Consider the following 24,338-nt stretch of genomic DNA (forward strand, 5'->3'; position numbering starts at 1 on the left):
GGTAAGTACAGGAAAACTTCATGTTTGGTATTGTTTTTCTTGTTTCATCATCTTTAGATTCTGTTCTTTCCGGATCATAAACAAGTAAAAAGCTCCAAAATACTTGATGTTTCCAGGGGCCGAGGGAATAAGAGTCAAGGGGGGGCAACTGACCCCGCTGCCTCCCAAATTTTTTTAAAGATTGGTATAATTTTCACCCAATTTTTACTCATTTGACCTCCCTTTAAAATTCATTTTTGCCCCAACCCATATATAAGGGTTTTGTACTTAGGAAAAAAATGAGTCAAAGTAGAATTTCCACCTATAAAAATCCCCAAAACATGAATAACATTTCATTGTTCTTATTATTAATATCTATCTATTTTTTGATTAACTTGTTAATTTGATTGTTCCTTTCAAATAGCAATTAGAAAAAATGAATAATACATAGTTCAAATTTTCGATTATCGAAAATCCTGGCTCCGCCCTTGGATGTTTCCATCTGGTATCATTCTTATGCAAAAGTATTTTCCGGAAATTGAATACTTCATGTTGATGTTTACCGGAAACATTTCCCTAAAAACAGTTATGCCAATTTAGTGCCTTGTGGGATTATACCGAAAACCCAACTCAGGGAGTTGAGGTTGATGACCATAACTTTAATATGGTGTCAAATAGCTTGAGTGGTGATGACGTAGTGTACAATGATCAAGTGGGGAAGATGATCTAATTCAAGGCGGGCTTCCGGGCCAGTCCTCCGGGTCAAATTTCAAGCGATAAGCAGAGTATGTGAGTGTTGATGAACCCAAAGGCCGAAGTCTTTTCTATTATTTTGTTGAGCCTTAATCCTTCTTCCAAGCCACTCGTTCTTTGGCTTAATGGAGCTTCTCTTAATCCTTTCCAAGATCTTTTGGAGCAAACTGAGCCTTCCTCTTGGTCACTATCTGAGCCTTCTGCTTCCTCTTCCAAGTCTATTGTATAAAATTAACAATTAAAAAAAATAAGATTAGTAAATAAGAACATCTATGTCAATAAGAAAAAATGACAAGTTCTCTTATCATGTCCAAATTGAAAGCACATGTGACACTGGATGAATAGTTTTGAAATTAAGCATAAATGTAAACCATCAAGTAACATTAACCATGTAATTGCAACTGACACACTTCAACGTTACATGTATGTATCAAGCATGTATGTAAACATTTTCGTCGCCAAACCAATAAAATAAGTGAGCTAACATTTTCGTCGCCGAACCAAAAAAATAAGTGAGTTAACATTTTTGTTGCCGAAACAAAAAAATTGTTTATGCCATCGATGAGATGATTTCACCCCAACTTAATAATACAAATCGTGATCTACTAGCCTTCAACACTTTTTCCAAAACCTACAGGAAAATTTTGTATTGGCGAAATCATGCGCCCCCCCACCCCCAATTTTAGTCTAAAGCTTATGCTTTCAAGCACATTTTCAGAATTGGATGCATGGCTAGAGATTTGACTAGCTTTAATAGCATTAGGTAATCACTCATTTTGTGCTTGATTAATAGGGCAAACTGATTAATAGGGAAGATTCAAGTGTAGAGAAGATTAATAGGGTTACTAGGGCTAATTAAGAGAGAGGGAGAGACAGAGAGAGGGGGAGGGAGAGCGTTACCTCGATAGTGAGAGGATCACCGGAGGTGGTGATGGGGTCATTCGTCTGCGCGGTGGTGGGTCGTTCGTCGGTGGCGGCTGAGGGCTCATCGGTCAGAGTGGAGTGAGGTGGAGGGGTGGGGGGCTGGGTGGGTATAGGGTAGAATGGGAGATGAGAGGAGAAGGCAGGCGTGTGGTTAGTTTTAGGGGTGGGGTGGAGGATTTAATCTCAGCCCTTGAAATGGAGGGTTGAGACGAAAATCATGTTAAAAGAAATAGAAAAAATGAGGCTCCTATACTAACAGAACATGGTAGGAAAGACTGAACATGTAACTCCTAAATCTCTCAATTTTTTGCCATTTGACAAAGCGAAGTATGCACACCAAAGTGAAACCCATGTAAGCTATTGAGATTTGTAACTACCTTTTATTAGAGCCGTTAATCAGCTTGCCAATCTTCCGCAGTGATTTCCTTATCTGAGATCAATTCCCATTTGTACTACTGGTCATGATCTGAACCTCATTTATAGCGACTTTTGATGGTGGCTCAGGTGTTTTCGGTAGTTAATGCGCGAGCAGATCAACTACTAAGAATTTTGCTGGCTTATAAACAAGGAAAAGGAACCGTGCTTCATATTCTTATGTGCAACTATAGCTGATTGACAGGAAATATAAATGTTTATGAAATAGCTAAAGGAGTCATGTAAGTATAAACCAGGATATGGCACATAATTGAGTGGAAAAAAAAAAAAAAAAAAAACTGTTCTCCACATAGTTGCTTTCTGTCAAAACCAACCTCAGAACATGAAACAGGTGCTCAGAGCTTAAAACAGTGTTTGCTAAACATCTTTACAGGTGTGCTCACAAAATCAAGATCCGTTAAAATAAATACACAAAACTACTTGATTACAACTGGCAAGGGAAAATACAAGTATCATAATTACATCACATTGTAATCAAGTCCGCAATCATTATAAATCCTATCCAACTAAAAACCATATTAAGGGGAGAAATAATCCTAACGAATACAAGGAAAATAACACCCACCAGCAGCTGAAGGGATTTGAACTCATGACCTTCTAATGAGATGCATGACCAATTCGAGTATTAGGCGAACTAAATTGAGTGTGAGGAAGTGAATGGAAAGAAATGAATTGAACGCACTGGATGAGCCAAAGGGTGAGGTGGCATTCATCCATGCCTTTGCCGCTCAACCTTTGAACACGGCCCCACCGTGTACAATTTAATCTCAAAAAAAAAAACCCAATGAATTTAGAACGAGCAATAAACAACATTTTAAATAAATTAAGGCAATTTGATTTTGGAACTCCAGTTTTTGATGATGACACTCCAAAACTTGTCTTTTAGTGTAAAAATTATACATTACAAACACACTTAAAGATAAATTTTAGAGTGCCATCATCAAAAATTGGAGTGTCAAAATAATTTTTCTTTAAATAATTGAATCTTCAATCTGATAAGAGGGATCCAAACGGAGTAATAAATGAAGTGGTGGTGGCAGAGGGCCGGGCCCTAGGGCTGTAAATGAACCGAGCTACTCGCGAGCTCGGCTCGACTCGGCTCGTTTAGTTAATGAGCTAAGCTCGAGCTCGAGTATTCGGCTCGTTTAGTTCACTCGGCTTGTTCAACAAAAACTCGGCTCGTTAAGGGAGGCTCGACTCAATTAAAGAGGCTCGTTTAGTAAATGGATAAGTTCGGCTCATTGAGGCTCGAATTCGAGTTTTTTACTCGTTAACGAAACGAGCCGAGCTCGAGCTCGCCGAAACTCGGCTCGGCTCGTTTACACCCCTTGCCAGAGGCGAAACTTATTGCGGTAGGTGAGGTGACTCATTGAGATACAGGTTGGGGGCCAAGTATGGCTGCGTGTAATTTCCCACACCCACGTAGTATGCTGCCCTTCCAAAACAACGCTATTTAAGAGTAATTTCCCGCCTTACGGTAAAGATTTTACCCCGCCAAAGTCTCAACCGGAAGGTTTCCCCTACAAACCAGTTAGGCGCTCTTTCGGTCCGTCTACACTGTCGGGGACTCCTTCGTGAACCTAGGCAACAATGATTTTGTTATAAACACGCCATTTAAGAGTAATTTCCCGCCTTACGGTAAAGATTATACCCGGCCAAAGTCCCAACCGGGAAAGAAGGAGTTCCCAAAAGTGTAGATGGACCGAAAGAGCGCCTTATTGATTTGTAAATATCGGGCTTCGGAACACTGATCATAAAAAGCAAGGGAACAGAGAAGGATAAAGAGGGATTGAAGAGAGACGGAACTCATGATTATACTAATTGGTTTTGCTTGCGAAGTCCCCCAATTTATAGTGGGGCGCATTTCTGTCTGTTGATCATGTGCAAGGCTCATCCAAAATATTTGGATGTCTAAGATCTATTTCTAAGAATAGTGTCCTAAATGTTTGAAAATTTTTACGAAAAAAAAATAAACAGTCACAATACGAGAAATACGAGAAATTTCCCCTTGACTAATATATATATATATATATATATATATATATATACGGGGCGGTTTCAGGACAACTAATTAGATATCTAAAATAATACCTCATAGTTTCTAATCAAATTTTAAAGATCCGAGTCGTTCAATGTGATCAGAACGTGATTTTAAGGATATTGTCGAGAAATCAACAACAAAAAAGACCATGAAGGGCTTGATTTGATCAGTTTTTAACGTAACTTTGATTAACGGTTCAATTAAAAACTACCCAAAACAAGCACTTTCCGATCATATTTTTTGCTAATTTTTTGTGACCACCCTTAAAATCACATTCTGCACACATTGAACGGTTTGGATCATAAAAATTTGATCGGAAACTATGAGATTGAAATTTGGGGTGTTTTTTTAGGTGTTTAATTGGCTGTTCGCGGAACCATCTCTCTCCTATATATATAGATATATTTCAAAATTTAAAATTTCCCTTCAAAACAATTTTAATTTTAATTCCGATACTTGCTGCCCCCATGTTGCTTTCACGTAGGGCTATAAACAAACAGAACCGCTCAAGACTCGGCTAGGTAAAAGCTCGTTCGAGTTTGACTCGAAACATAAATAAACAAGCTCAAGCTCAAATTCTAGGCTTGTTTTGTTATCAAATCGAACACAAGCCAGTAGAGGCTCGACTCGAGTTGGCTCGCAAGTCAAGACTTAGTAGACTTTTTACATTAATTACTTCTATTAGCATTAGCATTTTGATACCCTGATGCAGAATCCTTACGAAAATATATTACATGTTATAATTATTCTAAAATTGAGATTATTTTTTTGTAGATTACAAGAAAATGAAAGATATATACCTTCATAATCAAAATATTTTTAGTTGTATTAGGTCTATCCGAGGAAATTTTTAGTCGGGAACTGTAGACTTACTCTTATAAAACTAAGCGGTTTTCTTAAAAAATGTCTAGACATACAAATAAAGTAGCATTTATAGTCGTTCGATCATACTTTCCGATAAGATTATAGCCGTCGGATTGAATGAATACTTTCTATTATATCCAGCTACACTAATGTAAAAAAAAAATTGCACGTTTCCCTTCTAGAGAAATATACACCACTTCCTTTTTCAATTGATTTCTCTAAAGTTGATTTCCTTATCTTTAATTCAAAATTTGCTTTTAAGTTGATTCTTTTAGATTGATTTTCCTACAATAAAAAAGGAAACAATTATTTTTGGATTCATACGCAAAAAGAAAACAACCATTTTTATAAGAATACACAAAATACTTCTACGTGTTTCTTTGGGGGAATAAAAACTGAACTATTTTGGGATTTTTTTTTGAATAAATTGATGAGTAAAGGAGATGATATGTTAAGTTTTTTTTGTCTTTGTGTTAAAGAGGTTAAAAAAATATTCAATAATAATTTTTTGACCATCAATTGGAAGCCGTGCCTACGCTAATATAATACATATCTGCATGTGGATACTTTATTTCCAGTAGTCTTCGATAGCCATGGCTGCCGCCTGCCGACACCCCAGTGGCTTACAACCGTACACTGCTTTGTTCCGTGATGCTCTCGATTGATTTTTAACACGATGTCCGATCAAGGCCCGAATACCGTCAAGATTCTTGTTTCGACCCAGAGATAAATACAATCAAGTCCACGTCGTTTGATGTGGTGAGCAGAAATTGGACTTGCGAGTGGTCGAGTCAAATTGAATGTCAAAAAACCTCACTTTAGACTAAATTATTTGAAATTAATAAAAACATATCTTACGCGTAATATCAAATAAAATAATTATATAGAAAATAAGATATATTAAATATAATAATATACAATATTATGTGCTTATCAGCCAAAAACAAAAGGTATTGTTTATTCTTTTTTCCCTCGGACTCCTCTAGAATTGACCACTACGATCGGGGAAGGACGACCACTCATCTCAAAATTAGTATTCTTAAGGGAAGTAAGGCACGTTCTTCCTAAATTATTGGTTTGGTATTTTTGTCTCTTTTTTTTTTTTTTTGAGTTTTTCTTAGATTTACGTTAAAGTTGAAGTACTCTTTATTCATCTCGATGAATGGAGTCTAAGAATAAAAATTGTGACCAAGCGTCGAAGAGTTAAAAAAGGTCACTAAAGACGAAAACAAATTGAACCAGTTGTCTTTTTTGTCTACTCAAACTTTTTTGTTTGTAGTGTCATCTTATGTGAAATGTTTTATTTCGTACATTTTGTAATTTCTCTTGTCGATACGATTTGATTAATCACAAAAAATTGACGAGAAGACTAAAAAAGAAATTACAATAAATAAATAATATTAAAAAAATTACCAAACCAATAATTTAGCAAGAACAAGGCCTATAATTTAGGAAAATCTTTTCCTTTTTATTTGATCCCTCCTCAAAACTTTTCAATAAGTTCTCAATTTTTTCCTTCGGCCAATTTCTCCTCTTTTTCCTTTCATTCCACATCCAAACACGTGATAGAACTCCTAGATGAAAGGGGGGAAATCAACAAAAAGAAAAAACATTCTCTTTTGTTTTTTTCTCCTCTCAAATTTTTTATCTGAAAAAAAATTGCTTGCTTCGTCATTCTTGTTTCTTCGTCACCATTCCATTTTCTTTATTTCTTCTTCTCTTTTTTCCCTAATGTGTGTATGTAAGCTGGGGCAAGAGCGTGAGAACGAGAACGTATTTCAAAAACATTTTCCGGAGGTTGCTACATAAAAAAGAGCAGAAAATCTTATTTACGGATCATTCCGTAAAGAAGAGATTACGGAGGCCAATTGCCTGCGTCCAAAGTGTTTTCAGATGATCCGAATTGAAAATCAATTATGACTGGTAATAATTAGTTGTGACCGGTTATAATTGCAAATGAATCTCAATCATTAATTGCGCCAATAAATGACTGAAATTGCGCCGCTCCGTAAACTCCGTGAATAAGCACGATGCATATGCAAGTCGAATTTTGACAAAAATATGTACAATAGCTTCCCGTTTATTGTTTGTTTGATCCAATTTAGACAAAACATGCAAAATCTGACTTGCACAAGTATCGCGTGTGCCCTGGCCTGTAGTTCAAATTAATATATTTTTATAAAAAAATTTACATATATATAATTTAAATTAAATGGAAAATTTATATTTCAGGCAGACCAAAATCCCCGATCTGATCGATCCCACCTTGAACCGAATCAAACTCAACTCCAGTCGGATCAATCCTGAAAATATTTGGATCAAACCGAATGGATTTTCGAAAATTTCATTCCGAACGACCGAAATCACCCCTAGTTACTGTACGTTACAAAGGCCATTTTTGGCTAGAGCCTAGACTTACATTATAGCAGTGGACTCAGTTTAGAGTAAGAAATTACATAATTATATTATTGCAATATTGTCTCCACTAGATTCAAGGTTTTTTTTTTTTTTTTTTGGTAAAGAGAGATTTTATTATAAAAAAGACAAGAATATAAGAAACAAGAGGCATACCCCCAAAAAAACCCAGCAATCTATTGGAAAGCAAGACAGGAACACCAAACTAAAAACAAAAACCTAACTATAGCTAGTTACAAAATATGTTCTGAAATGTTCCAAGCTCTACATGAAGCTCTATTAATAGTGCTACTGCTATAATTCTGCCAAGAAGATACTCTATCCCGCACATCCTTGACAATAATATCATAGATGGCATCCGAAATGTACTGCTTGTTACCAAAAACAATGTCATTCCTCACCTTCCAAATGTAGTACACTGTACCCGCCATGGCTAACTTGTAAAGGACAGATAAAAGACATTTCTTCTTGAGGTGCTGAATAGCCCAACCTATTTCTTGCCCCCTGTAGACTCCCCAATCCGGACCTAGGAGGATCTTTAAATGTCCCGATGATGAAAAAAAGGAAACGATACCTTTGCGAGCTTGGATAAAGGATTCCTCCAACCCAAAGCCCAAACTAAAAGCCCAAAAACCCTGCACTGGACCTAGGATACCGCGCGGGACACCTCTACACCGCACGGCATAACAATATTCATTATGTCGCACGAGGTCATGAGGTCAACCGCACGGCATTTTGGAAAAAGTTCTGACTGGCTCAGCTAGCTGTCGGCTACGCTCACTTGAGCCACAGCTGCAAGCTGGCTTAGCTGAAAAGACACTTCTGACCCGCCCAGAAAATGCCTCCCTTATTTGAATTCAAAATCTTTAGCTCTTGCCTATAAATACACCCCTCCCCTCAAGGAAAAAGGGCCCCCAATTCTCTTTCTCTCTCATCATGCTTTCACACCCACTCTTCACTTCCAAGCCTTGAGAAAGTGCTCTAAAAACATTCTCAAGGTCTCTCTTTTCTCAAAAGACTCCATTTTTCTTCTCACCATCAAAGTTAGCTCTCCACTCATTTTAAGATCCCAACTACCCAATATACCATCTATTACACCCATCCACTCCTCTCGTTTTCGTCCCGATCTCATCCGATTTCATCCCCATTCATCCGTCAACATCCACCTTTGTCTAAGCTCAAGATCAAAGGTAAAAACCAAGTTTCCTTAGGTTAGGCTCGGTCCTGATCCTGAGGGGACTTTTCTATAATCAAGCTCACATCTTTTTGGTAAAATACTGACTCGAAAGCAATATTTGAAAATAAAACCAACCATTGTGCAAGATCTACCACGCTGTGCGGCGTTCTAATGTGTCGCACGGCGTAATATGTTAACGCGCACGGTCTTTCATTATTCTCTGTGGACTGTCAGGATCACGGCTGTTCTTTATCAAATTTGTTTATATTGCTGAAATGTCATTATCAGTGTCTTCAGGACAAGACCATATCTACAAGTCATGTCTTATTTCTAAAACAAAGTCTCTTTGCTTTTCTCAAATGATCAAATACATTAAAAACCGTTTTCGGGCATGGCTTGAATAAAAGGATACTGTTTCGAGATGATACAGTGACTGGGTACCCTCTGATATCCTCAGAGAGTCATGCACGGGATATTGGAAGTGCCGAGCGCCGTTATAAACACTGATAAAAGTTTGACAGCAACATAAGTAGACCGCACGGTGTATCAAAAGGCCGTGCGCTGTCTTTTTGATATGCCGTACTGAATGATTCTGATCCAGATGATCTACTGATCTTCTATTCCTTTCTGCATCATACCATCTGCTCATTATTTCTGTACAGATAGCACCACGTGTACGTCAATGTGATATATTTCCCGTGTCCCTCTCCTTTTTATCTGTTTATTAAAAGAGCTTTATTTTCCAAAAGATAATGAAATCTCTCCCCTTTGAAAATGTTTAGTAGCGGCCGGTTTATACCGGGCGAATGGGGTGCTTTTCTTTAATAAAACCTTCCCCATTCGTAACGTGGTTTCCGAATCCAAAGTCTCAACGTTTTTACTAGACCAAAAGCCTTTTTCGAATACGTTTCTCGATTTCTCGAATCGTCCATCTCAAAAATCCGGGGCCGCGCGCTGGTCGGGGGGGCCCACACCCCCATTCTGTTGGACTTCTAGAAATGCTAAACATTTGAAGAACTTTACCCTAAATGCATGCTGAGAAAGAACAATAAAAAGAAGAAGAATATACTTATGGGAGTTATGCACATTAGAACATAGGACACAAAGGGGATCCACCATCATTCCCCAATAGAGAAGTATATCCTTTGGCAAAAGTCGACCCAACAAATAAGCCACATAATAAAAGCCCATCTAGAAATACCTTGCTTGAACCAAACAATCGGAGCCCGTGGAACTTTAGGGAGAGGAGTTCTAAGAGTCTCCCAAGCAGTTTTAATAGAAAACGTACCATTTGAGGCAGGAATCCAGATCACAAAATCATCGACACCAATGTTAGGCCTAAGGATTGAACTCATTGAAGGGGTACTCCTCATAAGTTGCATAATGGCCCTATTTCTTTGTCTAGGCCAGCACCACTCTCCATTTTGAATTATAGATGAAACCCGGCCAGAAGAGAGTTGCCCTCATTATTAACTATGCCTGCACCAAATACTTTATAGAGAGGTCCTACATCATGCCAGTAATCCAGCCAAAGAAAAATAGCGTTCCCATTTCCAATCACATACTTGATGAGGGGCTGCACTACCTCTCTAACCTTAAAAAGTTTTCTGATGATCCAAAAGGAGTCTTGAGGCAAACACATCTGCCAAAGACACTTCCTTTTTATGATATATGAATGTACCCATCTAACCCATAAAGAGTCAGATTTCTTGCTCAACGCCCACAAGTGCCGGATCATGGTTGCTTTATTTCAGATTTTGAGAGGCTTGAAACCCAAACCACCTTCTTCTTTTGGAGTGCAGACCCATTCCCACTTAATTTTTGCCCCAACCTGTCTTAGATGAACACCTATCCACAAAAAGGCCCTGAGCAAGCCCTCAATTTCCTTCAATAACTTTTGAGGAAGGATGAAAATCAAACACCAGTTCATTTGCATGCTCCATAACACAACTAATTAATTGAGATCGACCCTCAAAGGACAACAACTTTGTTGTCCAGCTGTTGATCCTTTGTAAAATTTTATTTTTGAGTTGAACACAATTAGAATAAGAGAGTCTGGAAGTAATGAGAGGCACCCCTAAATACTTGACAGGAAAACTGCCCTCGGGAATAGAGAGAGTAGCTTGCAGCACCACTTTAAGATCATTGCTCACACCAGAATAAAAGACAGCACTTTTATGGAGGTTGGGACCGAGACCAGAAGAGGAATAGAAATCATCCAAGGCAGCTTTGACTACAGTAAAAGATCCTTGATCAGCCCCACAAAGAACAAACAAATCATCAGCAAAAGCTAGATGATGAATTTGTAATTCTTAACACTTAGGGTGGAAGATAAAGGGGCCAGTTATAGCCTTAGTGTGCAAGATCGGATCATGGTAACCCTCTTTCACGTTTGAAAAATCCTTCAAGATCCCCATTTAAAGCCACTGTAAACCAAGCTCCACAAAGTTCAGACCTTTCAGGCTTTTACCCAAGGCGTTGACCTAGTGGTTAACGCATGAGACTTTGGGATTTGCTCCCTTCCAAAATTTCAGGTTCAAAATCTCAAAGGTGCTATGAACTTCTTTGGGGCCAGTTCATTCGGAGTATTTGCTCTGGCTTCAGGTGGGGCCCTCGCTAGTGGAAAGTGGATTTATGGTTTTTCAAGATTAATCGAGGTGCGCATAAATTGATTCAGAATATTAGCTAAAAAAAAAAGAGTTCAGACCTTCCCAATACAGTGATTATCAGCTTGTAATCAATACGGTTTTCCCCTTGCCCGAATTTCAGCTGCATATCTCCAAGTCTCAAGTAATCTTTTATTGTTCACACAGATAATACATGATTTTAATACAAGAAAGGTTTTGATTCAATGATATAGTACTCTATCGTCTTATCGAGATAAATGTGTTCTAAAATCGTTTTGTTACCGTGTTGTTGGGTTGGCAAATGGACCCAAACAACACGGTAGGGGATCCGAACGCTCAGTAAAAGTGGCTTAGGAACTTCTTTATTATTTGTTTTCTGAAATGAAGTTACTGGAATTTTGCTCGACAAAATGTTTAACTAGATTCTTCCAGAGGAATGCTATGTACAAATCAAACCGCTCGGGTTCGAGCTTGTGTTTGTGCATTAAAGTTCATTTGAGATCAGTTTGTTGCATAAGTTAACCAAGCTTGAACATATTTTTGAAACTCATAGAGCCATAGAGGGCTTTTGAATCAAGCTCAAACAAACTTTTGCTCAGCTAGTTCGACTTATGATGTTTAAAGAATTCAAGCTACTTAAGATCAGTTCATGATCAACTAGATTAAAGCTTGATCGCGATCGGTTCGTCTATATGTGAATTCAAGCTACTCGAGATCAGTTCATGATCGGTGATTGAAGTAGTAGTTATTTATCTAAGTTTTACTTATGTGTATGCACCTTATAATTATATCTATACATTCACCTTATTGATTCAAAACTACATGTAATCATAGTAGAGCTAAATCCGAAATGGTACCCGTTATTTGACTGGTATTGGTATGTATTGCACCAGTAAAAAAAATTAGTATTTAAACCAGTACAATATTCAGAACCTTGGTTTAAACAGTCAATTATTCGGCTCATTCAATTATTTAGCGGCCTTCGTCGTGTCTTGCTAGAATTTATCATGAGCGCTTTTCATTGCGCATGATACTTTTCCTGTACCTTTTTCTTTCATACAGAAAATAATACTACCAAGAAGAAACATTAACTAAATAGTGACATAAAAAATAGTGATAAAGTTTGGTAATTATATCTATGCAAAAGCTAGAGTTAGGTTTCATTCTTGTAAACTTAATTATTATTTTTGTTTTAGGTGTTTTGTTCGTCTTTTCTAAATTTTTGTTAGATTCAAGTGATATTTGTAGCAGGCCGAAAATAACGGCTTGTGTCCTTGCCGAGCGAGTGACGAACCTCCCGCAAACGATCCGTGCGGGTCTGAACCTTCTTGATGGTTCGGCTCAGCCCGAATCGACGTTCGTCGGAACCTCTGTAGAAGTCAGAAGGAATCGTCGGCCGAGCATGCCGATCCTTTGACGATCGGACTCCACGTTCGGCCTTTAACGGACGATCGGACTCCATGCTGCCAGCTCACCCACGTGGGAGCAACCGCCTTGGACCATGACGACGACGACCGTGATGTCATCCGAGGGCACATGAAGGTGTCAGCTCACCCCATGAGCGGTTACAAAACCCTAACCTGACGATAGGCTGATGTCAGTTGACGCGTGACAAGCACATGTACAGTCTTGGAGGCCAAGCTTAGGAGAGTCCTATAAATACCCCATTATGCCAACCCTAGAGAGGTACATTCTCTTCCATACTCAAACCCTAGTTCTTGGCTTTCATTTCTAAACACTGTACTCATCCTTGCATCGGAGGGCCATTCCGGAGATCCTCCGGTGTGGTCTTTTAGTTGTGCTTCCTTGTGCAGGCTAGGTGGAAGCCAGGAGCCAGTCTCAACCCAACCACGGTCCAAGAAGGAGTGAATCAAATTCATCGGAGCACCACAAATTTTTTTTAGATTAATCATCCGTCTCGACGAAAGGAGTCTAAAAAGTAAAAAATTATGACCGAAAGACAAAAAAAAATCACTAAAAATGAAAAAAAGTATCAAATCTTATTTGTCTAAAATGTTGTTTTATTTGCTGATAAAAAAAGTGCTGCGTATTTGACTTTTTTCAATATCGGTTTATATTTTTATACTTTTTCGATTCGTCTCATCAAGATGAATAATTAATTCCAAAAATTACAACGAAAAGCTAAACAAAAGTTACGAAAAGTAGAAAAAAATACCGAAATAATCGTTCGTCTTGATGAGAAGAATCGAAAAAGCTAAACAAAAAGTTTATAGGAACGCAGCCTTAATAAAGGAATCGAGGAGCTGGACTCCTAAATGTTCATTCAGAATGATTTATCGTAGAGAGGTTTGCTACTAACACAACATCTTCACACACACAACATGGTCATGCTCATGTTGTGCATGCTCGACTTAGACAAAGCAAATTGATCTGTTCACGACCAGCTCAAGGCTCGGCTCGTTATGAGCTTGGCTCGCGTTGTTAGTAAACGAGTAGAATTTGAGTTAATTGTATCACGCCTCAGTTCAAAAAGCTCAACTCAGTTGTAGCAACTTTTTAGTTTGTTTACAGAGACCTCGAATCGAGTTCGAACATCTTGATGTTAAAACTTGCCAAGTTCGTGCTCGATTATTTGGGCTTGAGCTCGAACACTTTAAAATTCGGTTCAACTTGCTTACAGTCCGCACTTGTAAGATGGATTTTGAGTGATAACCAATCAGACCCTATTCCACTGAAAAAAAATTTCACTCTTTTTTTTTGGGTTTTGTCCTTACTACAGTTGAATTTTTTTTTTCCGTTTGTTAGTTTAGTTTTGCGATTCATTTTTTTGGTTTTTCGATTTGTCTTGTTAAGACAAATTTGAAATTTTTTAAAAAACTATTTTTATTTGAATATTTTGAAAAATAACCATTTTTTAGCCAAAAAAATTCTATTTTTTTGACTTTTAAAAAAATTAAAAGTGGTTATTTTACAAAATATTTGAATAAAAGTAAAAAAATATTACTTTTTTGATTCGTGTCGAATAAATAAGTTACAAAAAGTTTGAAACTTTTGTTTGGGGTCTCAAGCTTAAAACGCATTTATGGAACTTTTTAACTAATTATTTTCCAGTTTTTTTTGGTACGTTCGAAAATTCAATTATTTTCCAGTTTTAGCCGAAGAAATTTACACAAAAAAGGCGAGTAATAGTAGTAAATAGTAACCCCAGTTCTTGAACGAAAACCTAAGGAGCCCTAGCGTTCAAACCTGACAGCTGGGCCTCTCTCCTTCAACTGAGCTATGGTCCTTCGGCAACCACGTCTATCAATTCCCCAAACCCAGAAGAGCACCGATCTGTAGATGCCAAAAAGGGAAAGAGAAAAGCCCCCTCAATGTTCTTCGCCAACAACAACTACTCATGAGCTCTCTCGTCGCACGAAATGGTAAAACCTTTCAAAACCCATATTCTCATTCACCTCCCTAGGCACCTCCCCCAATTGGGTCCTCTCAAATTTTCATCAAAACCCCAAATTTCTCGAGAATTTGGTGAATCATCCTTTTGCAAACCTATCCCAAGCTTGGTCTCTAAGGTGTGTGAAATCCTGTGTGAGAATCAATGGTATAAAAGCTCTGAACTTAAGCGTTTAAGCCCCAACCTTGGACCCCAACACGTGGCAGAAATTATCAATACTTACAAGGGCAGCAGTGAGTTGGGTTTGCAGTTCTTTTATTGGGTTTCCAAGACATATTTTTATGAACACAACTTGGACTGTTTTAAGTCTATGTTGAATAGGCTCATCCGCGATCGCAACTTTGCGCCTGCGGATCAGGTTAGGATTTTGATGATCAAGGCTTGTAAAAACAGGGAGGAGATTACCCGAGTCATCGAGTATCTGAGTGAAGTCGGTACAAAAGGTTTGGGGTTTAGTTTGTATAGTTGTAACACGTTGTTAATTCAGTTAGGCAAGTTTGAGATGGTTGGTGCTGCTCAAGTTGTGTATAAGCAAATGTTGAGTTGTGGGATTAAACCCAGTTTATTAACTTTCAATACTATGATTAATATATTGTGCAAGAAGGGGGAGGTTCATGAGGCGAAGTTGATTCTAAGTTATATGTTTCAGTATGAACTGAAACCTGACGTGTTTACCTATACATCCTTCATTCTTGGGCACTGTAGAAACCTTAATTTAGATGCAGCGTTTGAGGTTTTCGATAGGATGGTGAAGGAAGGATGTGATCCAAACTCAGTAACGTATTCGACATTGATAAATGGGCTTTGCAAAGAGGGGAGGGTGGATGAGGCGCTGGGGATGCTCGAGGAAATGAAAAAGAAATGCATTGAACCTTCAGTTTATACGTACACCATCCCAATTTCCTCATTATGTGCAAATGGGCGAGTGAAGGAGGCTATTGCACTTCTGGCCAGCATGAGGGAAAGGGGGTGTCGCCCAAATGTGCAGACATACACAGCTCTAATTAGTGGGTTGTCTCAAGTGGGCAAACTTGAGGTGGCAATTGGTTTGTACCACAAGATGTTGAAGGATGGTTTGGTTCCAAACACTGTCACATATAATGCAATGATAAATGAGTTGTGTTCCAGAGGAAGATTTAATGCTGCTCTTGACATTTTCTATTGGATGGAAGGGCATGGTGGTCGCTTGCCAAATACTGAAACCTACAATGAGATGATAAAGGGGTTTTGCATGGTTAAATCAATGGAGAAGGCCATGGGTCTTTTCAACAAGATGCTGAAGATAGGCCCCTCTCTAACAATAGTAACATACAACATACTCATCAATGGGTTCCTCAAACAGCGGAATCTTAACAATGCTTTGAGGTTATTGGATTTGATGAAGGCAAATGGATGTGAACCTGATGAATGGTCTTACACAGAACTTGTTTCAGGGTCTTGCAAAGGAGGCAAGTTCGATTTGGCTACAACTCTTTTCAGCGAAATGGTGGAACGAGGTTTGACTCCAAATAAGTATAGTTATACTGCCTTGATTGACGGTCACTGTAAGGAAGGGAAAGTAGATGTCGCCTTGTCATTACTTGACAGGATGCAGGAAAATGGCTGCAATGCAAATGTTGAAACTTACAATGCTGTGATAAATGGTTTGGCCAAAGAGAATAAATTTGCTCAAGCTGAGAAACTATGTAACGAGATGGCGGAAAAAAATTTGCTCCCAAATATCATTACCTACACCACTTTGATTGATGGGCTCTGTAGGAATGGTGGAACACATCTTGCATTCAAGATTTTCCATGAAATGGAGAAAAAGGATTGTTTTCCAAATTTATACACGTATAGTTCTCTCATTTATGGGTTATGTCTAGAAGGCAAGGCTGATGATGCAGAGAGTTTACTCAAAGAGATGGATAAGAAAGGATTGGTTCCTGATCACGTGACATATACCTCACTGATTGATGGATTTGTGATTCTTGGTAGGCTAGATCATGCATTTTCGCTTCTAGGACGGATGATTGATGTGGGCTGCAAACCTAACTACCGAACTTTCACTGTATTAGTAAAGGGCTTGCAAAAAGAGTGCCATTTGCTTGCAGTCCAACATGAAGCAGCATATAGCTTCAGCTTGGAAGAGAAGGATCTCAGTATTGAAATGGTTTGTAATCTTTTAGTTAGGATGTCAGAATATGGTTGTGAACCTACTGTTGATACCTATACCACCTTAGTCACTGGCTTGTGTCGAGAGAACAGAAATCTTGAGGCAGACCATTTGTTTCGAAGTATGAAAGAGAAAGGCTTGTGTCCTAATGTGGAGATTTGCCACTCTATGTTGGGTGCCTATTGCAAGATTTTACAAGTCGAGCGTGCTCTAGAAACTTTTCATTTGATGATTGTTAAAGGTTTTGAGCCTTGTTTATCAAATTATAGAGCTCTCATTTGTGCTCTCTGTAGAGCAAGGAGGGTGAGAGAAGCCCAAGGTTTGTTTGAAAGCATGCTTGAGAAGAAATGGAGTTCCGATGAGATTGTCTGGACTATCCTGGTAGATGGGTTGCTCAAGGAAGGGGAATTCGACATATGCATGAAGTTTCTTCATGTTATGGAATCTAATAATTGCAATCTTAATCAGCAGACATATGTAATCTTGTCCAGAGAACTTTCAAAAGCGGACAAAGCTATTGATACAGATCAGTTTGCCAATAAATTGAGAGCCATGACCGTAAGTTCATCAAGTTGAAGTTTTCAGACTGGATTAGTGCCTCATGAAATGTTTTATTGTGAGGAAATTAGATGGGTATCTGGTTCTTGGGCCTCAGAAATCTGTTATCCATTTGACTGAGATGCATTTCCTTACCAGCAAAATCCATGTCTGAGCTATAACTACTTTGCCACTCTACATCAAATGAATGAGGAGGAGATTATACTTTTGGTAGTCTATGGTTGCGCAGGATATAGTACGGCATTTTTTGTTTTGCTTTGGGTGGGGGAAGAGGTTGGAAGAGTAATTTTTCTTTCCCGCTTCTTGACTGCTAATCTTTGTCACAGAATCCCTTCCCAAGGGTCACATCAAATAGTCAAAGCCTAACCCTTGAATCAGTCTACAATGACATGACAATAAAACTTGCAGCTGAATAGGAGAAAGAGTTGATCATTATCAGGTAATTTCTGAGCTTATCATTTTTGGTTCCCTTGCATTAGCTTATATTCGTTATTGAAGTTTGGTTATTCATAGATGTGAGAAGCTCAAGGGTTTAATTTTTAGGAGATGAAGCAACTGCATGTTTCTGTTCTCTTTCTGTTGGAAACGGTGGATATGACCAATGTTTGTAGGTTACTTTGTATACATCTCCTTTGCTAGTTATTTTGCCTTGTCTTCTAGTTTATATTGGTAAAAGTGTAAAACTGGCAATAGGCAAAAGGCTAAATGTTGATTAGGATCAATGTATTAAGGTATTAGGAACCGATGGACAGTGCATTGAGGATATGTTTCGTGAACACAGAAGAGGAGAGGAGGATTGAAGAAAGAAGACTTAATGAATTCCAGCTAAAATTTGTAGGAAGTTCTCCTAAATTAAGCTGCATGAGCATCACACAAAACTCCAAAGCTCACACAATTCTCGTAATCAACTTTTGAAGTGTTGGACTAGCAGCCACTAATTAATACAACCATGTAATATGACTCAATTTAGATTTTGACTTGATAATATGATTTTCAGGTCATGCTTTAGATGAAACGTGATTGCCCTTTTCCTTTTCTCATAAATTGGGCATAAGTTGCCGTCTCTCCTGAAAACTTGCCACTTATTTTGTAATTCATGAATTGGTTTGGGATAGATTTTAGGTGACTGCCTTAGAGAATGGTTAGGCATAACTTCACAGATCAGAATCTCAGCAATACTTGGGAAATTATCATATCCATCATATTACTTTAGTTTCCAAAGCACATGGGATCGTGCAATATATAATGCATTTCAAGAATGTGCATTTCATGTACAACAGCTTGATGTGATTATTATTACTGTAGCTTTGAAGAAAAAGAGAGTCGTTTGGGGTTCAAAATGACTGGCATCCCATCACTTACAACACCAATTGCTCTCGATTATAGATGTCAATCAGTTGAGATTATGATGTGCTTATATAGTTTTCCCACTTGGCATCATACCCATGAGAAAAGAGGATAGAAACAAAATTTGGAGTTTATGTGTCTTGCATTAGAACTATCCACTCATATTCTACTTCTTTCCTAACCTGGTATCTTATGAATTGGTGCAATTAAGTTGTCTTGCATGTATATTGACGTTATGGTAACCCAATGAGATCATCTTAGTCATCCAAATTTCTGTACTGCAAGAAGGATAAAGATAAAGGCCTTGCAGATGTGTATTTCACTATTTATTTAGGCAATCTTGTTAATGGTGTCTCATTGATTCACGTGCATGGGCTGTAATTGGTTGCCTAAGTATGTAAAGTAGAAGAAAATTGACAACTTCGGTTATTTTTGGCAGGGTCAAAATGGGGCAGCTTTGATGTTGCCAGCACATAGCTTTCAGCTGTCCTGTATCCACAAGAAGAAGATTTATGGTACACTTTTTTTTTTGCTCGGAGATTTATGGAACACAATTACACATTGTAGAATAGTAAACACCAAGCTTGGATTATTTTACTGGTATATACCTGATCAATTGTTCATTCCTTATTCTTTCTCTCACCTAATAATTATTTTTTCTTTGGTGAGGCTGAGAACAGTTAAATAAACTTACATATGTTACTGTTACCCTCTAAAAATGTAATTTGTGGTTGATCTGTGGACTTGAATTCACGTGGCGGTATAGCAATGTACAAGGCTTGTTAGAATATAGATTCACATTTTTGTTCAGAAATACATCTTGGCTGGAAAGCTTGTAGTTTGTGTTTCATTTCGCAGGGTTTTTGAATGAATAAGTATTGACAGCCCAATCTATATACCAGAATTACTCTTGGACATATGAATTATCTGTGCTTGTTACATTACAGAGAGAAATTGATTGTGATGCTGTATTATACAAGCGTCTGGTAGCCATTCTAGGCCTTTTCTGTAAGTGTTATGGGGCATGGGCACACCGGTGTGGTTCAGTCCGGTTCACACAGTCACTGTATTTTGAAGCGGTTTTAGTTTTCTAACCATTTTTTTGTGAATTTCAAACGCAGACTTGGGTAATATCCTATTCACAAGCCACTGTATTTTGATGCGGTTATAGTTGTCTACCCATTTTCTTGTGAATTTCAAACACGTACTTGGGTAATATCTTGGGAGAATGAATTGTAGTTTGAACTATACAAGGAAGAGAATGCGGAACTGAGATGTTCCAGAGGATCTTGCAAGTCATAAAGACATAAACCAAATGAGCTAGCCATCAAAGAAGAGGAAGAGAGAAAGCAAATTGTGAAGAGTTAGAGCTGTATGAGGATGAAATGTCTCATCTGTTGTGCAAATTAGACAATGCACTCACCAATGAGATAATGTCACGTAAGCACATTGCCTAGATAACTTGTTGTACAACATGGTTTGTTACTAGATTTATTCAAAGAAAATCAGGACATACTGCCCTTAATTCCATCCTAATTCCCAAGAACTATAGTCCAGGTACCAAACATGCCCTAAAAGTGTCCAATAAAATCAGTGGTCAAGCCTAATACATATCGTTCTAAATCTCTCATATATTCTCCCTCTGTATCTAATTTTGCATGTACTGGAATTCCGGTGCATTTTTTTGCCAGTGAAAAACTGTACCGGAAGGTATCGGTGTGCCAGTCCAGACAAAATTTGGTACAAAGTACTTGGACTCCTATATTCCTTCTACTCCTTGTCTTTTCTGCACAGCCTCATCTCTCTTGTCCAAATTCCAGTGAAAGATAACATGTTGATTCCCTTTCAGTATCCACCAAAAGTTGCATCATCATCTTCTTCAAAGCTTAGATGACTTCCAGAAACAAGCCAATGCAGCATCCATCACCTAACCCTGTTATTCCCTTGGAACATAAACTTCCAAATGCTGCTTTCCACAGATATTTTGGACTCTTTTTGCCTCTGTACCAACTCAAAGCCAACCTTTGAAACCATCAAGAAGTTTTCTTGTTGGACATTGTTACTTGGCTGCCGATTCTCCTCACCTGTTACATCATCACGGATCAATTTAAGAGTGCCCAAAAACCGTAACTTAGTACCATAACCTTTACATTCTTCTCCTATACGTACCGACATACATATGTGTATTTAGCAAAACATTGCAGCTCTTATATTACAGATGGGAAGGCAAAGTAGTGATCATGATCAGACCATGGTTGGATCCTCCATAGCTCGGATCCTCCATAGCTCTCCCACAAGAAAGATTCAGGCGACTGGAACGAGTGAGAGAGGGGAGAGAGGAACAGGACCTTTTGAAGCTGTTTGCGGAGACTCATCCCAAGATTATATTTCCTTTGTTCAAACCTAGTGAAGATGAACTCTCCCTCAAACTCAACTCACCCAGCAAGCTTTCTGATTTTGGAGACATCGAGACGGCCCAGACGGGAACGTTGGGGACTTTTCGGCCAACTGATGGGATAATTAGGCGTGGCTCACCAAATGTTGAGAATTGTGAAGTGGGTACTACTCTCCATCTGTAGACTGAGATATTATTCTTTTCGTTATCGGTAGACATCTATTGTTTCTTTGGGTTTTTACATGTTTCTTCTTGTTCTGCTTCCTTTGTACTAAAGGAGACGAATAACACACGACTGTTGTTCCTTGGAGCTGTAATTGTGAGTACAGTTTACTGGAGAGCTAATCTGGATTTATGGCAACAGAAAGAAAAAATTGCCAAAAGCAGAAGGAGAAATTAAGGGTGCGTTTGATAATCTTTTTAGTTTTTTGTGTTTAAGAAACTAGAAGTAGAAAAAGGTTTATGTTTTCATAAAAACAAAAACAAGAAACATGTTTGGTAATATTTGTGTTTCTCAAAAAAAAAAAAAAAACTGGGGAAAACACCTTTTTATGGTTTCCATAGTTTACAAAAATTCTAAAAAAGTTTATGAAAAACAAGAAAGTAGAAATTTGTTACCAAACAAGTTTTCTTCATTAGTTTTCAAAAAAGTAAAAACAAAAATCAAAAATTGAAAACAAAAAGGTTATCAAATGCCCCCAATTTGTGATCCATTTATATTTGGCTGCATGTGCCTGAGTTGGGGCTGTAGGCCAAGCCGGCCAATCACTCAATATATACTCCCAGCTCGGTCCATATAGTTGAATATGAATGGATCGGCAACACCATGTTAACACACCACGTGGTGTAACCATTACTTAAAGTACTTTCTCCAACAAAAGAACTTGACCAAAAAAAAACACTCGACCAGATGACGATGCTCTTATAAGTAGTCTGCAATGTACTTCCAGACAGGAAGTATGTTCTGATAAGTAGCCATTTGTCGAATGGAGTTTGCTCTCTGTCGATCCTCTGTTCTATGCTCAAACAAGATGGATATCAAACGCACGACACACGCACGACGTTTACTTGATTTCCCAAATCGGATATATCCACGAGGGCATATTCACTATATTAATTTAGGAGGATTAAAAATCATTTATACTCACAATCCTTTGTCTCTCACACTAGGTAATTAATTCCAATAACTCTCTGTCGTCTGTTTCTTAAGTGGGTGGCAGTTTGGAAGCTTGACATTAACATAGGTGATTGGTTGCTGGAGTTCAGTATTCGAGAGGAATGTGAAAGGTAAAACTAATGACCAATGTTTTAAAAAGCTTCATTAAAACAAAAAGCAGAAAATAAAAATAAAAAAATTATTTTCTGAGAACCCTACACAATTATGGCTGCGAAATCCCTCCCATTTTCTGAGAACCCCTCTCGTTTTTTTATGAAAAATCTCAAACCCTCTTTCCGTTCCACAAACCTTCTTATAAAATAAGCAGCTTATTTCATATTTTTTAAACTAAAAAATAATGCAAATAAAAAATAATTTTTCGATTTTTTTTTTGCACCGTTCAAAAGATCTCAAAGAGATCCAACAGTGCTAACTACACAGATAATAGTGCACAGATTGTGTACAAATTTTATTGTGGGGCCCACCATGGGTCTCACACAAATGATCCGAGCCGTTCATTAAATGTAAAATATTTTTTCAAGGGTTTCCGTGAAAGATCAGCTCAATATGATACCTATATATGCTCGATCTATTCATCTAACTTTTAATTCAGTTTTTTGGATCATAAAAGGTTAGATGATTGAATCAAGCACCTATAGATATCGGATTGAGATGATCTTTCGCAGAGACCCTTAAAAAAATATTTTATTTTATATTTAATGAATGACTCGAATCATTTGTGTGGGACCCGTGATGGGCCCCACAACAAAATCATTGCACTATTTATCTGTGTAGACAGACTTACTAAAAGAGATCTATCAAAAAAAATTCATATTTGCTAAAAAAATTATTTAAGTAAACACATTATTTTTTAGCTGCCTTCTTAAAAAATAGTACTAGTATTGAGTAGTTATTTTTTACCTCTGTCCCCAGATCCTTTCAAAACTACTCCTATGATAGTCGAATTGGAGCCAAATTGCGTACAATCAGTTCATAGTTACGACTAGCAAATCGGAAAACAATTAGGGCCCATTCCAGAACGTGAATAAGAACTTATTTTTTGTTCAATAATAAGGCCCCGTTTCAGAAACCTTCTTAAAAAATAAGCAGCTTATTTCACATTTTCAAATTCAAAAATAATGTAAATGAAAAAGAAATTTTTAATTTTTTTTGCATCGTATAAAAGATCTCAATGAGATATTTCAAAGAAGATTCATAGTGCATATTTTTATATTTCAATAAATCCCTTATTTTTGAGCTTGAAATTGTCTTCTTAAAAAATAATGATTTTTTTTGAGTTCTGGAACCCACCCTAAGGCTTGTTTCACAAAAATAAGAAGAATATACTTATTTTTTCAGAATTTATATAGGTATCAATGGGTGCTAGGGAGAGAAATCGTATCGATGGCCGCGTCGGGCCGTCTCCGGCCACCAGACGGCTGATCCGAGCAGTCCAAAAATTATATAAAAAAAAACTGAGGGGCCCTTCGTGGGAATCAATGACATCCGAGGTGTGTAGGATGCTTGATCTGAGCACCCCTTTTTCATGTATATGATTTCACACGAAAAAGGAGTGCTTGGATCAAGCACCCTACATACCTCGGATGCCATTGATTCCCGCGAAGGCCCCTTCAGTTTTTTTTTATAGAATTTTTGGACGGCTTGGATTGGGCGTCCAGTGGTCAGAGACGGCCCGGCGCGGCCGTCGGTACGATTTCCCTCCTCGGCGCCCATTACTCATAGCACAACTCCTTATTTTTTAAGAATGTAATTTCAAGCTCAAAAATCACGTACTTACGCAAATAATTTTCTTATCAATATGGATCTTATTTGATAGATCTCATTAAGATCTTTAATATGGTGCCAAAAAAATTGAATTTTTTTTTCATTTACATTATTTTTGAGTTTGAAAAATGTCCAATAAACTTTTTATTTGAATTTTGTGGAATGATCCTTCTTTTCTTTTTTTTGAGAAGTTCCAAAATAAGTATTTATTTTTTAAGAAAATTTTTAGAACGGGGCCTTAGAGCATGTACACAAGACTCTCCAAATGCCTCTTTTAGGTATTTTACCTAATAAATTAACTAAAAACAGGCATGC

General features: G+C 37.8%; 1 protein-coding gene across 4 annotated transcripts; it reads left to right on the forward strand.

Moving 5' to 3' along the window:
* The first annotated feature begins 14,369 nt into the window (after positions 1 to 14,369).
* On the forward strand, positions 14,370 to 21,311 carry LOC131328267 (pentatricopeptide repeat-containing protein At5g65560-like). 4 transcript variants are annotated; one of them, XM_058361235.1, is made up of 3 exons: positions 14,370 to 17,779; positions 19,127 to 19,202; positions 20,879 to 21,311. In XM_058361235.1, the coding sequence occupies exon 1, from the start codon at positions 14,596 to 14,598 to the stop codon at positions 17,356 to 17,358; it is 2,763 nt and encodes a 920-aa protein (XP_058217218.1). In that variant the 5' UTR covers positions 14,370 to 14,595; the 3' UTR covers positions 17,359 to 17,779; positions 19,127 to 19,202; positions 20,879 to 21,311. The 4 variants fall into 4 exon arrangements, with proteins under 4 accessions (XP_058217218.1, XP_058217217.1, XP_058217216.1 ...); XM_058361234.1 differs by having other exon boundaries at positions 20,892 to 21,311; XM_058361233.1 differs by having other exon boundaries at positions 20,906 to 21,311.
* The last annotated feature ends 3,027 nt before the right edge of the window (positions 21,312 to 24,338 follow it).

Source organism: Rhododendron vialii, chromosome 6a, assembly GCF_030253575.1.
Source record: "Rhododendron vialii isolate Sample 1 chromosome 6a, ASM3025357v1".
Classification (NCBI taxonomy): Eukaryota; Viridiplantae; Streptophyta; class Magnoliopsida; order Ericales; family Ericaceae; genus Rhododendron; species Rhododendron vialii.

What these genes read in the sequence shown, in the direction of transcription:
- LOC131328267 (XM_058361235.1), top strand. Translation starts at nt 14,596, where the DNA reads ATGGTAAAACCTTTCAAAACCCATATTCTCATTCACCTCCCTAGGCAC.